Source organism: Conger conger, chromosome 12 (assembly GCF_963514075.1).
Source record: "Conger conger chromosome 12, fConCon1.1, whole genome shotgun sequence".
NCBI lineage: Eukaryota > Metazoa > Chordata > Actinopteri > Anguilliformes > Congridae > Conger > Conger conger.
In genome coordinates this window covers 43141415-43164662 of record NC_083771.1, presented here as the reverse complement: position 1 = coordinate 43164662, position 23248 = coordinate 43141415, and the positions used below count along the sequence as shown (strand labels likewise).

At 40.3% G+C, this 23248-nt stretch overlaps 1 protein-coding gene across 1 annotated transcript in view; it reads left to right on the top strand.

Annotated features, from left to right (window-relative positions):
- Positions 1-427: 427 nt before the first annotated feature.
- Positions 428-23248, top strand: part of LOC133142412 (potassium/sodium hyperpolarization-activated cyclic nucleotide-gated channel 1) — an 81566-nt gene continuing 58745 nt past the window's right edge. The window contains exons 1-2 of the mRNA XM_061263607.1: positions 428-774; positions 8431-8854. Of these exons, the coding sequence (XP_061119591.1) occupies positions 428-774; positions 8431-8854 (771 nt within the window). The remainder of the gene's footprint in view (positions 775-8430; positions 8855-23248) is intronic.

Sequence of the window (23248 nt, the reverse complement as noted above, 5' to 3'; positions counted from 1 at the left end):
ATAGCCTACTTTGCATTTCCTGATCCAAATGTATCATGCAATTGAATAACAAAACAGTTGCAGTGGGCTGCAAAAACCCGTAAGCTACGGCGTTGTATCCAGGCAGTCAACAATGATGCGAAAACTATTATGGAATACAATTATGGAAATCAAATGCACGAGCCTGCATGAGCGCCCCTCTGCCATTTAAACCGCAATGCCATGAGGAGGGTGAGTTGTAAATCCTAACGGTAGATGGCGGTAACCCAGGAAACCTCATCAGCCAGGTTCACCAGAACTCCCTGTCTCAGTTTGCAGCATTCGCGACAGAGGCGGCGAAGCTGAGCGGTTGAAGGACATCAAATGAAACAGGAGAGCTTTCAGCGGGTCCTCTTGAGTTCTGCACGGAGTCCGTCTTCCGAACAAGGGGACAGTACTGTCTGAAACCATGGAAGATAAATCAAATTCATTCTCCAGCAACAAAGATGAAAAAACGGATGGGAATAATGTATTCCAGAGGCAAGACTCGATACAGAAGAATAGCATGGGAAGCCAGAAAGAGCACAGCAACTCTGTTGGCTTCAAGGCTGACCGGGAAGAAGCTATGGTTGGTTTCGACGATCTAGATGGGGCATCACGGCACGGCTTTATGCAGCGGCAATTCGGGGCAATGATGCAGCCCGGTGTCAATAAGTTCTCCCTGCGAATGTTCGGCAGTCAGAAAGCAGTGGAAAAAGAACAAGAAAGGGTTCAAACGGCAGGATACTGGATCATTCACCCATATAGCGATTTTAGGTAAGGAGTGGAAAGTCACCTTCTCTTGCCCATGCCGTCACTCACTCAGGTCCGCAGCACACCATCCATCCAACCATCTGCACTGGCACGCGCTGTTTAACGCAGAATCTGCTTTCTGTATAAATACAGACAAAGCATTGAAATGTAGCCGTTTACATTGAAGTGCATCATTTGGATTGTGCGGTAGCCTACTTGCCTTACATTCCTGAATATAAATAAATAAATGGGATGTCCTTGTAAAATAAGATGGTGAATGTCATCTTGGTAAAAAAATAAAATACATGGACATGAATTGTCACACACCGTCAGACATTCTGTGATGATATGGAAATTAGACATTGCTTGTGTTATTTTACAGTAACAGTTATCATTTGTGCTGTTTTTCAGCCATTGATTAAAACGAAATGGCGTAAAATATGCAGTTATAGGCTATGTAGCTTTGTGATGAAATATAGAAATGCACGTAGAAGTGCACTGCAAACAGTTCATGGGTAGGGCTTTATTGGTATAGGTACGCGATAGAATCCAATAGATGAAGCAGCATAAATACTTTTCTGTTTATTATGACAATTGTCGGTCTGTAGTAATATTTGAATAAATGATATATGCGTAAAATGATAAGCGTAGGAATTGACAATAGTTCCAAGGTCTGGCGTTTAATATTTGATGTTCCCTTTAACATTTATATGCGGAGAATACTGCAGAAAAAAATGTGGGGGGAAACAGCATAACGTGATTTGCCACTAAACAGACGGGAATAACTACCGCACATCAACATCGAACAGTGGACGGAGGTGTCCGTTACCCTTTGTAAAACATATTATTTTGATTTATTTTGGCGGGGTATATAATAGATTTACGAGGTTTCAGAGGTGTAATATTGTATTTAAATAAATGCAATGTTTGCCCTTCATCTTGGTACACTCGGAAGCGAATGTAGTAGGCTAATTTCGCGTGCAAGACTTTGGACAGTGAGGTCCTTACAGAGTTCATCGTCATTGCGATTTTATACTGGCATGCAGATCTTTGTCAGTTGCGAAGCATATATAATCTATTCCCTGCACCTCACTGACATTTCTCGAACTATGCAGTTTTTAAACGTCACCATACTGCGCACTGAGACAGTTGCAGTTTAGCTACTTTAAAAAAGATACACATCTCAATATGCTGTACTAATAGGTAGGCTACTTTCTACAACAGGTTTTAATCAATGCCTTCTAAAAGAAGAAGCTCGTATAACACAAAGTGCATGTCGTCGATTGGTAAGGGAAATGGAAGGGAATTGCTATTCGCAATCCATTCAGTGAGCGCTACCGTTAACTGCCGGTGTAGTGCACATAAAAAGAGCAACGGCAATGCTTATTTGTTGTATGGTGGAATAGTCGCGTGCTTTAACATGTGCTTTCGGCAAGTGCGATTAGACCACAGGGCTGTCCGGGCTGCATTGTATCTGTCTCCTCAGTCGATTGATTGGATGTAGTCTACCTTAAGCAATACTCTTTTAACGTGAGTGAAAATCACAACAAATACGGGGAAGGTCTTTCGTGTGGCTTTAGATATTTGCATTGCCCTCCAGTTCAGGTTACCGTTCACCACGATGTTTCAGAGTATTTTCTCATGGCAACTACCGCTGTCCGTGGTGCTGAAAAGGCTTTTGCTCCCGTGGTCCAATTTCATGGTCATAACCTCTGCAGCATGATCGTAGGAGGAAAACGTCATGGTCGCATGCATGCGCGCACGGGACAGCAATTCAGTTGTGAAAACCCAAAGAGTAGGTGGTTGGGCCTGGTGAACCATTCTCTGAAATATGTAAGAATCCTATAAGAATGTAAACTAACGCTGAGCTGGGATCCTCTCCTGCTGTAGAACGCGACGTTGAATGAGATTACGTAGGCCTTTCACGACGTACCGAATCAATTCACGTTATGCCCTGTAAAAACAACGAGAGCATATGCAATTAAACGTAAACACAAAATTCTGTTCCATTTTTTAATCTCCCAGCACTGGAATGTCAATAAGTTCTTGGTCACACTAGCTTGAATGATCTATCCCGGCAGTTTAACAGTTTCACTGTCAGTGCAACAAAACAGTTACCTTTATAATCAATAGTGCAGACTTTCGTGCATTTTGTAGTGCAATAGACTGTTGAAGTGGCATCTTGGTTGACGGGAAAGGTGAAACAGAATGCTTTTAGAGTTGTATTTAACTGCTTCTGTTCCTTGAAGACAACGGAGAGGCTATGCGACCCTTCAAAAGGTCTTCCATTTTGTCCCCTGAGAGGATTTGTCATCACTGGAGATTAGATTTCCCCAGTCCAGGGTGTGCGCCTGAATCCTCTTGTCCCAACACCCTTCTGTGGGCTTTACAAGGGAGAGAGTGATGGTCCGCGCACTTGTCGCAATGGTAAGAAAGCACAAATGCTGTCATCGCTGCTTTCTCTACCCGGGGCATTTGATTGATACAGTCCTGCCACTCTATACCCTGCTACCTGCAAGAGTGGGGATGGACACACAATGCTAGACTGAGCACTTTTTTTTTTTTTGCTGTCGAGCCATAGGGTTTTGGTTTAATACAATACATCTGTCCTGGTGCAGCCCCGTTGGAATCTCAGCATTATTAAGACAGACGGGTGAATGAGTAACAGTAAAGTTACAGAAACATCCAGTGAACGACAACTGCATTCACGTCGCCTTTGTGCATGCATTGAGGGACGGGAAACCCAATACGCAACATTCTCTTAATACAAAGGCTACTTAATGATTAATGTCAGGTTAGTAATATTTATTATTCATAAAGGTCCAGAAAGGTTTCATGCAAGGGGTGGTGTGATGGCTTTTCGAAGCCTTGTGATTAGTGATAGGATGCCTCTATCTTCAAGCATTGCATTCTGAGGAATCTCTGTATTTACCCTGAGCAAATGTTTGAGCTTGCTGTCACGCATTTAACAATGTGCAATGATCACTGCCTGGATTCATAAATCTTGCCGTATATGGAGATATTTTCATTATTACACTGACTGCATTCTAATGAAAGTTAATGCTCTCCCAGTCTTAGACCATCGGCTCACAAATTGATCACTTCAATTTAAAGGAATGCATGGACGTTAACGCATTTCACACATCCAGGCCTTTGAAGTCAGAAACCTAGGGAGGCTGTATTTTTAGGGCATGTTTGATGTGCATTATTCATGCTGGTTTTTTGCTTTTTACAGATCTGAAATATGTCCTAATATCTAGCGAAGGCCTTTATGTGTGCCTCCTGTTTTTCTAAACGATACCCTCTGGTATCTCTCTAATTAGTTGAGATCTGTTTTTTACTTACAGTGCAGAACAATGCCTCAGTTCTTCTCTACCGTGGAAAAAGGCACCACACGGAAAACAGGCCTCTGGTACCAGCTTTCTGTCCCCGATGCTTACGGATATATAAGCTCCTATATGATTAAAGCTTATATAAATGGCTTCCCTTTTGATATTATTTGTTCATGTAATTGTTTTTTTTTTTCATCCACAAAAGTAATCCTGAAGGGATGCGTGTTCAGGGCGGGACCTTCGCACTTCCGCTGTCATGACGATGTGACTGGCTGGTTCTGTCACCAGGTCACATGACCGTCTTGTTATGACACGGTGCCAGCCTCTCACAGTGAGATGCCCTAACCGATCCTATATGCGTATAATTAAATGTTGCAGATAATTAACAAAAAATGTGTTCAAGTAACATGTTAAACAATAGCTCACTTTTCAGATAAAAACAATGATGGAGGTTTTTTTGGTTTCGCCCGGAGAGTCAGAAGCCAGTGAGACAGCCAAAGTCACGAGACAGGACAGTGTACCTCAGAGATGCGGATGCAACATGAAACAGTTTAAAGGCAAAGGATGGTCACAACGCATTAAATCATAAGTGATATTAAATAAATGCATAATGTTTGTAACATTTGTTTTATGTTAATACCTGGTCAGCAGGATGAACTCGTCATAACGTTAACTTAAGAACTTGAATGCGATCACTGTGCTGGGGATGACACTTCCAAACCCGAGACCGGCGTATGTGCCTGTACATTAAAGTCTGCTACTACACTGCAAGATAATATATGAGGCAGGCTTATAGGAAGGTTTGCCGGGTTAAAAATAAATAGTGTGGATATTCTTGGTGGAGAAGATGACCATTTAATTGAAGTTCAGATAATTATCTGACACACGATCCCTTGATATTTATAAAGCAAGGCTTCTGGCTTTGTATACTGAAACAGATCCATTACTAGGCTGAGAGAGGCTGCATAGGTGGCACCAAAGAGTTTGAGCAGCAGATAGGATTCTTGAAAGCATCTATTTTAGTTCATGGCTGTGCATTGTTATCAGTGCCCAGGACATTTAGTGGAGTTCTCCTCCTCTCCCATGGGATGTCTGCTTGTTCCAACACACACACGGCACTCCACCAACTTGCTGTAATGCGTACAGGGGGGGATCAAAATTAATTAGCCTGTCTAGCAGGGATTTCATGGATGTCGGGTTTTTGCTCCGAGTTGCTTGTCCAAACCTATGTCTTGTTTTGTCTGGCATTGTGTTTCTGTTTCAGTGTAACTTGTGCTTTATTTCCGGAGGGTTGCTATTCGACTGTGGTAGATTATGCTTTCATCTTCAAAGTTTAATTTTATTTTTGAAATGGCAATTAATAAGTGAGCATGGGATTTAAAATGCATCGTCACGAAAAGAGAAGAGAAATATCTGTCTGTTGCAGCAAATGAAGTCAGTCAGACATTTTATGGTTACATAACAATAGTCACTTATAATCTTGCATTTAGTTAAAACCAGGAAGAAAGACATGAAATAAAGAAAACCTCAGTGATTTTGCAAGTATTTCACATCAAAGAACAAATCATTGCATAAATAGCATTGTATAATTTTAATTTAAGTGGGTTTCAGAGAAAGAAATGACTTTTTCCAGAAAATACAAAAATACAAAAAAAAAGCAGATTTTCCTTACAGAGCCTCAATATGAACAAAAATGTCTTGTTGTTCAATGACATTTCCAAAATGATATTTTAATGCTTACATTCACCAGTTCTGACTCTTCCTGGTTGTACGTACCTTCAGCTTTAATGAACACTTAAAGCACAGAGCTATGGCATCTTACCCAAGGGCTCTGATGTAAAAGATGGGCTTTTAAAATGAAAGTCATGTACGCCAGATGATGACATTGATGTGGTTAGTCGGGGTGGTATGTGGGTGGGAATTCTAATGGGGGAGATTGATGGCAGTGGGTGACAGGTAAGAAGGCAGGCTTCATAGTGCACACAGACGTGGTTTTGCGTGTGCACTCATACGTGTTTTGGGTGTATTTTGGGTATGACTGTTTATTGAGGCTTGGGTACATACTTGCTCGTCTGAAAGCTTGTTTGAGTGTGTGCCAACTCTACAGATTAGATTTTGTTTACACAAAGAGGCTCTGATTGATTACAAACTGCAGTGCTTCTCTCGTCCGTGGTACAGTGGCATAGCTTCCATGCTAGATGCTTCAATACCCCTGAAAAATCCATTCTTTTTCACTAGTGAGCAATCAATTGTCTTTCCTTCTGATTATTATCTGATACAATCAGAAGAGTAATTAATGGTTACTGTTATTACCTACACAGGACCATTCATCATTTGTGTTTAGATCAATTCAATCAGAAAAAGAGAGGGCATATATCATACGTTTGTGTAGAGGAAAATTTACATTTAAAATGAACACCATCAAACTATCAACCTTTTCATTTTTAGTCGTACGTTGCCTGCCTACAGTAGCTGGCAAACGTTACCACCGGTTGTTAGGCTTGCCATAGGAATTAGGATCACATAGATTATTCAAACACTCACCATACATTTATCCTGGCTTCTTTCATTAATTTCACGTGCCAAATTATAAGCGTATTCATAATTCAAGCTTTATCTGATGCAAAATATGTGTATGTTAATGTATAGCAGTATTTTATTTTATAAAACAATAATTGCTATCCTGCGAAATTCAGTTAAATACATTTACCTATTAAACATAACTAGCAGATTACCTATTTATACTAAATAGCAATAGCAAATAAGAAAGTCACCTGTGTGTGTTTGTGTGCGTGCATGTGATACTGATTCACAAGTTATGCAAAAAAAAAAAAAAAAAGGTTTTGTAAAACTTTAGCATCTCAAATCACCTTTCCAAAGGTTTTTAATTGGTAATATATATTTCCGGTTCTATTCATAATTTTATATTATATTTTCATATATTTCATATATTTACAATTTTCAGATTTACAGTAGACAGAAAAAAAGGTCAATGGAAGCTCATTACAATGTACAATCATGCACTAACTAATAATGTACATGCATGTGCTCACTACATTGCATTCGTAGATATTCAGGATAATATATTTAATGGCGACATGGCTCAGGCAGTAAGAGCAGTCGTCTGGCAGTTGGAGGGTTGCAGGTTTGATCCCCTGCCCGGGTGGTGTCGAAGTGTCTCTGAGCAAGACACCTAACCCCCAAATGCTCCTGACGAGCTGGTCGGGGCCTTGCATGGCAGCCAATCGCCGTCGGTGTGTGAGCGTGTGTATGAATGGGTGAATGAGAAGCATCAATTGCACAGCGCTTTGGAAAAGGCGCTATATAAATGCCTGCCATTTACCATGTAATGGCCAAATGTTTTGAGACATATCAGTAGCAAATGAGGTAGCAAATGTAAAAAAAAAAAAAAAAGACAGTGATATCATATCAGCAGTGCATTATACAGTAGCTGTGTATTTACAGTTGATATTTCCCTTTTTAATGGGAAACCCAGTGCAGGCTGTGTGGAGGATGCATGCCACATTGAAAACTGGTAAATTCATTTCAGATGCATCTGCCCAGAGATGGCTGGGAAGGTAGATTTGGCTTGTATCTTGTCACACGGTTTGATAGCGTGGGTTATCTTGTATGGCTGCAATAATGTAATCTCTTCATCTATGAAAATTCCATCTGGTAGGTGATGTGATTTTTTCCCTATATATATATATATATATATATATATATATATATATACATATATATATAAAAACTGGATGCAGCAGATTTGTAAGGAGCAATATTATTATGTATGCATTGAGTCAGTACTAATATTTCAATGCAGAGTAGTTGTGAGGGTCCCACTCGCAGTAATCCGCATTATTGAAAGGCGTGGACCTTTGCCATTTCAATTTCTGCACATCTGAGACAGGACTGTGCGGACAGAGCCAGCCAGTTGTGTCCATCCATCCCCATTTCAGTGTGGCCCTTGTGAGAGACTGTGGTGCAAAATATAACCGAGGAAATTCTCAAGCTACACTGTTAAGGGCAGAATAACTCTTTGGCACATTCACAGATTATGTAAGAACATTTCTTTCTCCAGATCCAGTCACTTTAAAATGAGCAAAATGGAAATAATTCAGTTTTTCAGCCATGCTTTTATTTTTGCATTCATATCTTGGAAATAGTCATGAATATACATTTTTATGAAAATGGAAAGGAAATTCTGAATAAATAACCTATGTTATGTACCCATGTTGTATTTACAGACTCCAGTTCTTACATTATGCTCTAAATGTATTCGTCTTCGTTATCCCATGCAGATATATTTGATATATTCATCCATGTGTTTTTTTTTTGTGTGTTGTAGGTTTTACTGGGACTTGATAATGCTCATCATGATGATGGGAAATCTAATCATCATTCCTGTGGGAATAACTTTCTTTTCGGAGCAAACCACCACCACCTGGCTAGTGTTCAACGTGGCCTCGGACACCATCTTCCTGGTGGACCTGGTCATGAACTTCAGGACAGGGATTGTCAACGAAGAGAGCTCGGAGATCATCCTGGACCCGAAGGTGATCAAGATGAACTACCTGAAGAGCTGGTTTGTGGTCGACTTCCTCTCGTCCATACCAGTGGATTATATCTTTCTAATAGTGGAGAAAGGGTTTGACTCAGAGGTGTACAAGACCGCCCGAGCCCTTCGCATTGTGAGGTTTACTAAAATCCTCAGTCTCCTGCGTCTCTTGAGGCTCTCGCGACTAATCAGGTACATTCACCAGTGGGAAGAGGTAAGAGCCTTTTTGCATTTGTATGGTATTCACATGTGTGTGTGTGTGTGTGTGTGTGTGTGTGTGTGTGTGTGTGTGTGCGCGCGCATGCAGGACACACGCACATGTGTGTGTGTGCTTGTGTACAGGCATCTGAGTGTGAGCTAATGTAATGGTGGTAATATGCAAGGTAAGCATGCATACAGTATGTGTGTGTGTGTATGTGTTATTGCCAGGGTCTGCACGCATGTGTGTGCACATGGGCTGAATGCAGAGAGAATTCACAGTAATGCTGTTACACAGAGATTATTTGGGAATCGAGAAATAAATAGAGATTTCATAAACCAGATTAAGGCTTATCTGCGGGGTTAACATAAGTGGTGGCATCAATTTGAGTTCATTGACATTTTAAAATCCACATTAGAGAAGTCAGTGGAGTGTAGTGAACCACCTGAGTGAGTCTACTCTGACACGCCCCATGCACACGGTGAATACATCAGCTACAGTTTCACCATTTAGTATTACTGTATGGCCGAAGCCATGACTGAGGCAGAGCTGTAATGGAACCCATTACCTTTTGTGGAGTTCCATTATGCAAATGTTTAATGTTTAATTCTCTTTGAGTATTCCCCTCCTTCTTTTGTGTTAATTAATTGTCCATTGCAGAAAGAAAATGCTGAACTTGGACATTTCTTTTTTTATTTTACAGCCTTAACTTTGCAGCTTTTGAAATGCAAAATGCAAAAAAAAAAAAAAAAAAAAGTATATTAAAGTTTTTACAAATATTTATTTATTTCAAGTAAATAAATGCAAAATATGCATAATCTGCAAAATCCAGAGGTGGAAAGACTGGAGTTCTGAAAGTAAAAGACCTGCCATTTGTATCTTCCAGTTCTACCTCCTGGCTGAAAAATTGTGCTAATGAGCAAATCCGGGTGATTTAAACAAAATACTTTTACTGAACTGGTACTAGACCATTTAAAGGGCACACGGTATCTACAGTACCCAACAATATACTACAACCATAAAAATACAGTATTTTACATTATGGGCTGCATAAAAACTTTATGCAACAAATGTTACATAAATCTAGAGAAATGAGCATTTATTTTTGCTTTTTTAGTTAGTCACAGGCAGATGAATGCAGAAATAGCCTTGAGACCTGTCCATGTCTGATAATGCAGAGCCGTCTGATAATAAATCAGATTTTATTTATTTAACGCAGAGTTACTCAATTGGTGTTAGTGCAGACTTTGGCTTCTCTGTCTCAAGGACGCAATGCCGCTCCGTCCTGTCCTCTGGAATAAATAGGTTGTTGAGTCACAGCCTATTTTCCCTGTACAACTCTGACTTATATTACCTTGATGCAGCACTCTGCCTCTAATAAGCTGGTGCACCAATTGTTTCTCTACATGATGTTTTGCGTTGTTTATTTAGCCGGACTCATATTCCCCCCCACTCGGGAGTCTGGGCACCCTCTGTGCAGATGTCATTCCTCAACACGGCACTGCAGCTAGCGCCCTGGTCCTCTGGACAGCTTCAGATACGCCGTTATCTCCTGGGCACGGCTATTCAGAAAATATATTTAACCGGTCTTAATCCATTTAAATAAGACAAATGACTTCATGAGCCCGCAGCACTGTAACCCGCTCCATAAATAACGCTGACGTCCTGCGGCACGCTCTGCCGGCTTCTGAAATGAAGGCGGCCTATCGTAGATGCACCCTGGTGATGCCCACTGAGCTTAAAATGTCATCCGGGTCTGCCGTCTACCGCGGAAGCCCTTGTTTCTCTAATTCCTGTGGGAGAACCTGGGACGGGGCGTGGAAATACGGGCTTCTTTGCGGCTCTCGGGCGAGGTGCCACACAGAGGTGGATAGCGGTGGCTGCCAGGTGCAGTGTAACGGCACTGCTAACGGAGCTGTCTGCGCGCGTTAGCCGCCAAAATGGAGACAGTCACGAAATGAAGAGCACGGAGACCTCCGCGTTCATAATGGTCTGTAAATATAGCCAATCATTCAATTAGCTGGCAGGGAGTGGGCAGAGTAGCCGTCGCCGCGGTGCGCCGGGCGTTCTTGACATTCCGTGAGTGTTCCCGGCTCCTGAATCAGACGAGTCCAGAGTTGCCGATACGCCTCTCTATTATCCCTGCTGGGAAGTGCGCAACGCTCTCGCTCAGCGAACCTTATTTTCATCCGTCTTACAATTTCTAAAGACAACACTCTAGATTCTGAAAGAATCTCAAAGCGTCGTGGTTTAGGACTGTCGTGCAATCTATTCACGGAACGGTCTGTTTATAGAACAGAGATCTTCTATTCCGTCATCTGTCGTCCAGCAAGCCCTTAGCTGCTTATATCTCAAACTGCTTATGTAGAAGGATAACGTCCATTTGAAACAAAATAAAAACGTAATAAAATAAATCCAAGACCGAGTGAAATGTCCATTCAGCCCAATACATAAACACAGGTAAACAAGCAGTGAACTTAGATAACAGAAGAAGAAAAGAAAAGACTAACAATTATGATAGCATTTTCCTTATTTCCTTCCACTGGTAGCAGAAATGTCAACAACTTTGAGACAAATGGTGTTTAACAGCAGGCTGTGTGCTCGCAATATTTTGCAGCTCTGAGACTGAGAAAATGCAAATGAATAAGTGTCAGTGTCTTGCTTCTTTGTCATTTGAAATTCGTAGGCATACAATACACTAGCAAAATGTTCATGAGCAAATTTGTAAAAATGTAAAAACACTTGTTTGATATGCCCTAATAATAAGGACACTGTACTGTACTGTAAATCTCTGTAATATTTTTTTAAAGCATCAGTATTGCATATTGCATGCAGATGACCAGACACAAAAATACTGTGTGCAGTATAGGGAGTGCCTGTGTTTGATACTGAACATTAAAAGTAGAAAAGGGCAAAAGCAAAGAAAAAAAGTATAAAAAATTGGCTTACACTAGAATTATGTGCAGTATATTTTAGTAATTTTCAGAATTTTGTTTATCTACCTGAGGTATTCTATAAGCAATAAGATAGCCAGCACAAAAACCTCATCAGCAAATATTTTGAGAATGTACCAAACAATAAGGAAAACAGATTTACTTGGATATCTGCAATTACAAATAAATCCTGAAATGACATTACCCTGGGTCCAACCAGCAAAATGAACAGGAAGAAGAAGAATGTGTCTACATATGAATCTTCTCAGAGCTGGTACATTTGCAACAAATATCTAATTATTTCATACAACACTAGGAAAATCCTGTATAAATATTTCTAAGAAGTTATACTAGATTATCTAGTCTGTGGGGTTTTTGCACACCCTCTTCGTCCAGGGATATCCTGATTCACCCGATTCTAGTTTATTAAGCTTTGGGCTAAATCGTGCCACCAGTCATTTGAAAAGGCCCTGTGCTAACGTCTGTTTGACGAATGCGGCGCACAAGCAGTGTTTGTGTTCAGCACTGTGAGCATGTTATGCCAGAACAATGTCGCTGGACGTGACGACTTCACGAGGGCCCAGGGGGATCTCCGCATGGGGCTGAGCTGAGAAATGTGCCGCGTGAAAGGCCTTTACGTTATGTAACTTTAAAGGTTTGATTACCTGCCACTGCAAATTAACTTATTGTTCAATTTAAGACGGCCAATTACATATCCACCGCCATAGTTCAACATCAAAGTAATATCTGTATTAAGCACTGATGGAAAATCAGTACATGCCAAATAACTGACTCTAGAAAAAAACCTATGGTTTACTAATGGTAAATGTGTGGATGCAGGTTGAGTAAATAATTAAATGTATTTTTTAAAAGTTAGGGACACAGACTGTACTGGCACGCAGTCTTTTAGAGATCATACTCATGCAATAAAGAAAAAACATACTGTACATGTACAGTAAATAGAATATATCATTATTTGCAATAATGTGCAGCACTCTTTTATGGTGCTGTAGATGTCAAATAAAATACCATATGTAATTGGCACACTAAAAACCGGTCATTGAGAAAAGCTATGCAGTTGGACAGAAAAAGATATTTTCAGTAACTGTATCAGCAGTATCAGTAATACCTCCCTGCACTCCCCTTCCCTCCAGAAGACTGCGCTGATCGTGTGGCTGCAGTGAAAGAGCACAGGGCTCTTCCACAAGGCTCTTTTATATGTCGTATAAATGCAGACGGTAAACACTGAACAGATTTGCAGCTCATAAGTGCTATCTCAGTGCCATTGTGAAAAGATCATTCACAGGCCGAGATGACTGTGTTCCATCCTGCAGCTGCCCCACCTGATGCTGAGCGAATCGTGGCAGGAACTCTGCGTGCCATCCAGCCGCAGTGGACATTAAGGCAGGGCTGCAGAGTCACGTTGACAATCCAGCAATAGCAGAGATCCTATGCTTTTGAGAGATGGCTACCTATGTTTTTACATTACATGGCATTTAGCAGACGCTCTTATCCAGAGCGACGTACAATGAAGTGCAAATCAAACACAAGTATGAGTGCTAAGAGGACACCTGAGAGGACAGTACAGTTCCGAGTCCTAGTGTAAACACAGATAATCAGAACCCTTGAAGAGTACAATCAACTTCCAAACTAGCATACCACAGTTGGCAGCTAGAATACCCTGAATACAACAATACAACAGCCAATAAAAAACAACAATATCTATACTAGTAACAATATCTATACAATCTATACATTGTCATTGCCATTACAGTCTAAGGCTAATCATGGTGGTGAGTTAGGGAGGGAAAGGTGTAGCCTGAAGAGATGAGTCTTCAGACTGCGCTTGAAGGAGGTCAGAGACTCTGCCGTTCTGACATCCACCGGGAGGTCATTCCACCACCGTGGGACCAGGACAGACAGCAGTCGTGAGTGAGAAGTGCAGGTGTGGCGAGGGGGAGGCGCCAGACCGCACAAAGTGGCAGAATGAAGTGGCAGAACGGAGGTGGCAGAACGGAAGGGTCTTGTTCGCCTACCTATAAAAAAACTGAGCTCCCATTATATGCTACAACAGTGAAATTCAACTTAACGCCGTGGGTTTGTGCCTAATTACATGTTACAGTGCTTGCTTGTGAGACCGCCGATATTATGAATGACATGTATTTACAATTGATATAGTTGTACAATGTACTGTACTTACTTTCATATTTCTGAAAATGACCTGATGGGAATGTGGCCTACAACACTAGGTTGTGTATTAAATTCCTAGTATTTGGCTTCCTGGTAAAAAAACATTTGTCATTGTTTAGCACAGTAAAAATGAATAATTTTAGACAGAGATTTCACAATCTTTCTGGACCAGTTTACTTGTTGTGTTTACATTACAATGTGTGCTTTATGTGAATCGCATCTCCTTTAATAATAATGCCTTTTATACTGACCAAAGAACAGGCTTTGCATGGGCAAAGTGTTTTCCACATATTGTGCAGCATGTAAGGAAACACGTACTCACGTGAATGAACTTTAGCTGGAATAGGAATATAAGCATTTTGAACATGTTAGATATCCAGGGGCCATAAGCTGGTTGTTATGGCACGCCTTGAAGACGCTGCATTCATCATCTTCCTCTCTGAGTGCTGCCAGTGTTTACCAGTGCCTTGTTTAGGAAACGCTTCCAGATTCAATCCCTCGGCCCTTAGCCAAATTAAACACACTGCTGCATGTAGAGTAATGCAATGTTACTCTGATTTGGTCTGAGAATGATTATAGCGTGGTGCGTCCTTGCATCTGGCATTAATGACGATGATCCAGCACTTGTAGGGGGTGAAATGTGCACTTCAGATGGTAAAGGTTCTGGTTAAATCCCCTCGCGGCTGTAACCATCTAAGCTTGCCAAAAGCTGAGTCATTCAGACGCCTTTTATCACCTTTAGGAAGAAAGCCCCTTGTGGCATTGATGTGAAGTACATCAACAATGAGTGGGAAACCGGCAATTCTGGCATATCCGAAATTCATACATTTTTGCTATTGAAGGCTACCTTAAATAGATGTTTAAACAATAGGGAAATTGCATATTTACTGTTCACTGTTTACTGTTGGCATTTGCTATATTCTGTATTAATAGCGGAGATGTAGAGAGCCGTGTCAGGGTGACACAGTTCGGCAAACGCAACGCGAGCCAACTGCAGTCTTGGCTTCTGAAGTGTCGTGTCGCTTAAAGAGGATATTTTCAGGCACGAGAAAAGGGATTGATGTTCCCTTGCTACATCAAGCTGAAAAACATATTTTCAGTTCTTCAAAGATTATAAAGCGGTTTAATAATGAAATTAAGCTCCTCTTCACAGAGCATACAATATGCTGTTTTTAACTATAATGATGATTTGCATGAATATACATACAGTGAATACCTATAGTTAATGAAGTGTAATTCAGAAATGCATCTATAACTGTGTGTGAGCGACCATCATTTGCCTGGCACCATCATTTGCTCATTAAATGCGATCTACTTCACAATTACTAAACAAAAGCACTTCGACATACAGTACACTCATACACCATAGACATAGAGGAAAGAATATTAAGGGCTTAGGGGAGGCTCACCTGTCTAGTCACAAATCTATTATCAGATTATAATAATCAGCAAGGGCAGAATATAGAGATTATGCCAGAGCCTCTTATTTATGGATTCTTAGTTTGCAGCTGCTTTCCTGGAGTGAACCCCTGTTTATTTCACAGTCACTCAAAGGTACTAAGGATAACTGAAAGGATACTAGAGTTGATCTTGTGATTCCGGTTCTTGTTTTTTGGGAATTTTAAGTGAGCTATACACTAAAAGCCATAATTTCATTGAAGCATGTTGGGGTTACATTTATAGGAATTCGATCTTGTAGTTTCTTTACTTCATGAATATTAAACTGTGAAAATGGAATGAGTGGATGCTACATTATGTTTTCGACCATATTTTTCATACATTTTCAGCCAAAAATAACACTCCTGCCAAACATACTGTACAGTAAATGCCCAATGCGGAGGACAATACTGAAACTATCTTACTGTGAAGAAAATGAGCTGTGAACAAATTAAACTTAAGTGTGAACACAATAAAAGTGGGATGAAAAACAGAGTATAGAAAAAGCAAGTCATTGTTAAACCTTATTATTTATTTATTTATTTTCTTTAATCTTGCCTTTGTTCACAATTTGACCATTTCATCCTACAGTATATAACACAACCCCAGACTGTTTAAAATAAATTAAATTTGGTGATACACATTTTAAACATCTACATAATTATAATTGACTTTGGATTACCAGCTTCTTAGAGAGTTTTTAATGAATAATATTGTGTGCTTGTGGAAATTGTGGTCAGATTTGTGAAGTTATTTTATGTCATTTGATCTGAATCTGAGTTGATCTGATCTGAGATGAAGGTAAAAAGAACTGGTGTTATAGCTATATTTTGTTAGTTTTTAGTGAGCAATATTCTCCCAACCATGGTAGTACATATTTACAAAAATAAAATAATTCCAACATAGCAAAACTATTCTATGTCAAATTAGCAACCATTATGGACATGACATATACACTCAGTGAGCACTTTATTAGGTAGACCTGTACACCAGCTTGTTAATCCAAATATTTAATCATGTGGCAGCAGTGCAATGCATACAAGCATGCAGATGTGGTCAAGAGGTTCAGCTGTTTTTCAGACCAAATGGCAGAATAGGGAAGAAATGTGACTTTGACCATGGAATGATTGCTGGTGCCAGACTTTGGTTAGTTTGAGTATCTCAGAAACTGCTGATCACCTGGGATTTTCACACACAACAGTCCCTAGAGTTTGCAGAGAATGGTGCGAAAAACAGAAAACATCCTGTGAGGAGCAGTTATGCAGGCAAAAATGTGTTGTTAATGATAGAGGTCAGGAGAAGGGGCCAGACTGGTTGAAGCTGTGAAGATGTGTCAAACCTTTTAGTGGATAGGCTCCAGCAGCAGAAGGCCAATAAGTCTAATAAATATCTAATAAAGTGCTCACTGAGTGTATAACCTTCCACCACTAAGCTCTTGAATTGGTCCTTAATTGTATTATTGTTCAAATTCCTTTGACTTGCCTGCAGTGATGGCATCAGGATGAGGACTGAAATAAAGAATTCTCAGAGCACATATGGCTCTAACAACTGTATAAAATAAGACAGTATCTGCATTGTACTCTTTTAAAAGATGCACACTATTTGTTTCATAAAACTTGGTCCAGCGTACTGTCTGTTCGATGCTGCTCAGTGCAGAAGACTTCACATCGCCCCAGAAACATTGAGTCTGTTTTTACGAGGATTAAGAATGAAAGGACAGACAGCTGTACTGGGCAACATCTTCTTAATGAATCCGCACTGCAGAAGCCATCAATAATGGTTTAAATGAAAATGAAGTGGCGTTGAACAACGCTGCTGAATTTGTGTCAGTAATGCAAAACACGTGGCCAAGGCCTTAAATGGCTGCTGGGAGCATTCATAATGCAGCCAGGGTGAAACACTGTATGTGCATGTACCTCAGTTTTTACACCAACCTTATGCTTATCCATCCATCCATTATCTTAACCCGCTTATCCTGAACAGGGTCGCAGGGGGGCTGGAGCCTATCCCAGCATACATTGGGCGAAAGGCAGGAATACACCCTGGACAGGTCGCCAGTCCATCACAGGGCGCACACACACCATTCACTCACACACTCATACCTACGGGCAATTTAGACTCTCCAATCAGCCTAACCTGCATGTCTTTGGACTGTGGGAGGAAACCGGAGTACCCGGAGGAAACCCACGCAGACACGGGGAGAACATGCAAACTCCGCACAGAGAGGCCCCGGCCGACGGGGATACAAACCCAGGACCTCCTTGCTGTGAGGCGGCAGTGCTACCCACTGCACCATCCATGCCGCCAACCTTATGCTTATGGAAGACAAAATAAACATACAATCAAATAAAGCTATATTGGGAGGGATGGGCGATATTGCTGAAGGATATGTAAAAAGTCTGGTCTGTTTTTACACGTAGCGAAAAATAATAAATGGCTCAGTGGTTTCAGGGTTTAAAATCTTAGTTCACAAAACTTAATAATATTGAGGAACTGATCCATGAATTCCAAACAATGGAACGATATGTCTTTAGGAAAGACAGTGTGAACCAAGAGCTCTAAGTGAAGTTTTTTTTGTTTCTTACTATTCCTATCAGTTAAAAACAAGATGTGATAATTAATTTCTTAAGGCTTTGAGGCTTTTCAGAAGTGGGAAGGGTGAATCTAAGGACATTTCCCCAAGAATATACTCCTGGCTTTGCTCTGTAAATCAGAGAGGGAAGAATACATGCATAATGCAAAGAAGCGCTCCATCAGTGCAATGCATTTACATGGACCAGCTGGCACGGATCCTGTGGATTCTTCCATTGGAGAAATACTGAAGGAGAAAGCATACAAGTGAAAATAATTCAACACATTAACAAAAGAGTAAAATATTGTGTCACATAAACACCTACATCAGATGTTCGTCCTTTCTATTTCTGTTTTTTTTATTTTTTTTTTTACAAAAGTAATTCTTTCATTTTAAGTTAAATTGAATGATATCAGCCCTCCACATATTATCATATTCCCTGTGTGCTCAAATGGCATGATGTTGACATATGACATCTGAATATGTTGCTTAGAAATCAGCTGACTGATTTCTGGATGTGTGTAGTTCCATCAGCAGAATAGCCGATAATTTGTAGTAAGTGAATGACTGATTGAGGCAATTGAGGTGTCACAAGATGTTGATTTGTTTTTTTGGAATACTGTGCTTTTTCGTACAAAAACGTTGCAACTCGGTTTTCAGAAGAAAGATTGCATCAGATTAGCCTGTAATATTGTTATATTGTAGACGATAATGAGCAGGGAACAAGCTATTTAAGAGTGATAAGTAGAAAGATTAGTCTAATCTGGGTTATTTTTACAGTCACTTCTGCTTTTAGAGGAGCTCTGTCTGGTGGAACAGTAATCCTTATAATAGATTACTTTCTTCACAGACCAGTGATAGTGCGTGTGAGGGTTATTGAATACAGTGTGTATAGAATTGTGTCTATGCAACACAATTGCAACACAATTCATCACTAAAAGAATCCCCTATCTGTACATTACAATACTTAACAGATAGGTTTAAATGTGGATTCATGTGCTATATTCTAAATATAACTTGTCATATGTTGGTGCTGCATGGCGTTCTTACATCTCTGTTGCAATTGGTCACAGACCTCATGTTTTGCCAGAAAATGATGCATGTTGGGTGAAGAGTAGATTATTTTCATCTTCATAATCTTGAATATTTGTCATTTCAATGCACATGATGTGGACAGCTTCATACTCCAGAAATTCTGAGCTTGGTTGTTCAAAGTAATCCCTTTTTTATCCCTTAGCTCAGTCAAACAGACGTTTTAAAAGATTCAAATGCATGAATGTAATATTCATACATCGTTTATATGATATTTTCAGACGGATGACCGTAAACATGGTTTAAAAAATTCTCTGGAAATCTTGGCTCATATTTTCCCGGGTGGGGAGGGTTTAAAGCATATATGAATCCTGCCTCAGTTCCTGTCGTTGAGTTACCCCTGTGGTATTGAGTGGATCCCCCCTGGTTCACCACTGCTACCCCCCAGTGCTTATATATCTCCTCCTGGACCCACGTTTGCGTACAGAAAACTAAATTAGCATTGCTGCACTAGCTCTCGATGCTAAATCAGATAATCCCAGACACATAGGGACTTTCATCTTCATTTATCATGCAGTAGCCCGATAGCATTATTTTCCAGAGATCAATATCCACAGTGTTTAAGTAGGACCAGCCAGCCAGAAGCTATCATGAAACAAAGTGTGCATTTGCTCATAATTTGCTGTCGTCAAAACATACATTTTTTTAACCTGCCACTTGCCTGGTTGAGTTTATATTTTTTCTGTATTTCTTATGCTGGGTGCTGGTGGGGCAAACATAATCAGAAAGAAAGAAGTGGTGGATAGAGAAATGGATATATTATGTCAATGTTTGCACTGTGGCATGCATATAAATGTCACAGACTAGTGCTTTCTTCACAATCAGTTTGCCGTGTTCAGACGTAATCAAAATGATGTCAGAAACCTTTGTTTGAGGATAAAATGATACATATCCATTATGCAGAGGATGAATCATCAAAATGGCTTTGAGAATGCAGAAAAAAGCAAGACATACTCAGTGGTGAGTCAGGGGAAGAAAAAGTTTTTCTTCCCCTGACTTCCCCTGAAATGTTCTTTTTTTTTTAAGGTGACTTATTGTACTTTGCTCCACATTGAGCTAAGTGTCTGCTCATTAAATTGTGCCTCTTGTTGAATCATTCTGAATGTAAACAACATTTCCATGTGCTGCTGACTCATGGGGTTGATAATGTATTTTGTGTACCCTATCCCAGACTCCCAGCGGTCCTAAATGTGTGGCCGGTCAAAAAGGTACATATACTCGTTTTTATGAATTTCACGTATGCAGATTTCAGGGTCCATTTTGAGAGCCTCTGCTTTGTTCGGTTCCCAAGCCACCGCTGCATTCACACCCGGCAGTGTGTTTCCGGTTCTGGCTTTTTGATGATTTATTCAAGGGTCTGGCAGCAAGGCCAGCTAAAGGGCAATATCGGTACTCTGCCTGTGATATGTTTTTATATGCGCCGCAGTATGGAGAGGGAGCTCACGTTTAAAGGACATTTGAGATGCTGCACCGTGGGCCTTTAAAGGCATAGATGTTCAGAGTGACCGGGAGTGCAGTGTCTAGTTGCTGTGCAGTCGTAATTAATTTCATTCTGGCAGGATCATTTCAACAAGGTAGGATGGTGGCTCAAGCTTAGAGAAAAAACACAGAAGGCCAGACACATTTAGCTTTGCCTATTGACAGAAAAAAGATATAAATCAATCAAGAGGGAGTCTTTTGTAGGACGCGAGGACTAATATTTGCGACGTTATGCTTCATTCACTCAATCAGACCCAATCTGAAACTAATGCCAAAGGTAAGGTTTGCAAGACAAAGGATCAATGAAAGCTGAGGCCTATCAATCTACTCTCAATACGCCTTCACCTTGAATGTGGAAAACCTGTTCCTTATATGTTTAATAGCTTCTTATTTGTAAACATTTACAGAACTGAGTTGTGCGATTCATCGTACTGACTTAACATATTTTTGTAAGGAACAAGATGAACCTTTTATGAAGCAAATTCGATTTGTTAAATTGAAAGATGCAGAGCACTGCGGTTTGGACAGAACTCTTGTGTAAGCAGGGGCGTTCAGACCGTTTACGTGGCCACAGCACAGCAGGGTAATCACGAGCGTTTCAAACAAAGCTGGTTATCCACACGTGCCGTTTAATCACACCCCACTGCCCTCTTGGTGAAGACGTTAAGCGTTAAGCGGGAATGCCAATGGCCAGCTTACACCGGATTTAGTCCTGAAGTCAGAGCCGACTGCTGGCACTCGACACATCCCTGGGCTGTGCAATTTAAGTTTTTATTTTTTTTGGGAACACTTTGGCACCAAAAAAACATTTTTGTTAAATGCCAAAAAAATCTGTGGACCAACTCTGGCTCCAACAGACAGCAGCCTTTTTCTATTTACATTTTCCCATTTGGAAATCATTAATGGATAACTTGCAGTCGAACGGTTGCAGAAGCAATTCATTTGAATTTTGTCACCTTCATCACCTTTGACAAAGGAAAATGCAATTGAAAATCTTATCTGACAATAATAACAACAATAAGCTGTGGTAGCAGATGTCCATGGAAACTTTGGGAGGATTGTAATATATTTTCCAGGTTTAATTTTGTTCTGCTTCTCTTTGAAGGCATTGTTACCACAGTCAGTGACAACTCTCAGATCTTCACTGAGAGGGACGATATTCACAGGTCAGCCGCTCTATTCATTGTCGGCCACACTCGTGCTAAATACGGCTTCTAAAGCTACTTACATCAGTGTGGGAAAAGGTCACAGTCAAGCTAGCACACGGTCGTTTTCTTTGGGAATTGTCAGGCCAAGGTACTGAACAAGTGAAGGTACAATTTAATGAGAGGGCTCTTTTTTTAAATAAGGCAGATCCAAAAATGAATGTGTTGGCTCTTTGGTCATATCTTAACTGCAAAAAGAAACAATGGGTAATTCTAATAGTCTCTTGGGATGATACAACATTTTTAATACGACTTTATAAAACATCCCATGTAGATTCTTATGCTTGGGTTACAAAGATAATATGGGGAACATAATATATAGTGTATGCTGCCTTTTTGGCTGTCAAGATAACTGTTAAAAAATAGATTTTGAGGAAACCAGTGACCGCTCCTGCGAATGACTTTAAACTCACAGAGAACAGAGATGGATGTTGGCTGAATGCGGGAGGGCTGAATGTTCAGCCATCGGGTCCAGCCTGATCGGCCAGTTGATGCTACAATATAATGTGATGGCTTTAAATATTTCAAGTGCGGTAATTTGGGGTGCTATAATTAGGAGTGGTGGATGGCTTGACTGCTTGTCATGGCCAGGGCTGCGGCTTGCATTAGCGGACTCTCTGCGATCTGTCTAGTGCCCCTCATCCCTTCTTTCCCAGCAGCGTGAAGAAGGAGATTGATCCTTTCATGGAAATATGAGCATGTCAAAGAAAGCCTCTGTCATTTTCCATCAAATAGAAAAAAAACATTGAACATTAACTCCATAGGAGTCAAATCTAACAATGATGATGTTGATGGTATATGTGTGCACGTGCGTGTATGTGTGTGTGTGTGTGTCTCCTGTCCAATCAGCGCATTGACTACACATCAGTCCATCAGTATACGGTTCAGAAATGTATGTTTATTTTGTCCAGGTTAGCTGGAGAAATTAGATTGACAGATTGAAAGAACAAGTTTGGATTTCAACACTTGTTATGAGTGCCATGACTTGTTGACCATAGTCAGTGTCAGACCCTTGGTTTAATGTCTCATCTAACAGACAGAATCTCCCATAATGCAGTGCATCAATTACAGGCCAATAGTTTTCACTTACTCTAGATGGACGACTACACCTACTAGCCCACAAAAAAACTATAATCTGATTCAGCATTAAATAAGAACAGATTTGAAATCTCCCATTCAGTAGGTACATGGCTATATAACGGTATGACTGACTATGAATGTACAAAATTTGCTAAATGTTTCTGTCGCTGACTGTTTCAAGTTGAAGATGAATTATATAGTATATGTCTTTACTATGTACATAAAATTAAGATTTTGATGTGTTTAAATTGTACAATGTGTGTGGGTGGTGACATCATTCATTATAAAGATACACAAGGATTGAATGGTTAAAAAAGGTTCGGAAAACCTACGATTGGTACATTGGGGATTCATTTTCTTCTAAACATACAGATTTAATAGCTGAATAAGTACACTGCTCATGTACATAGAGCTGAAACTC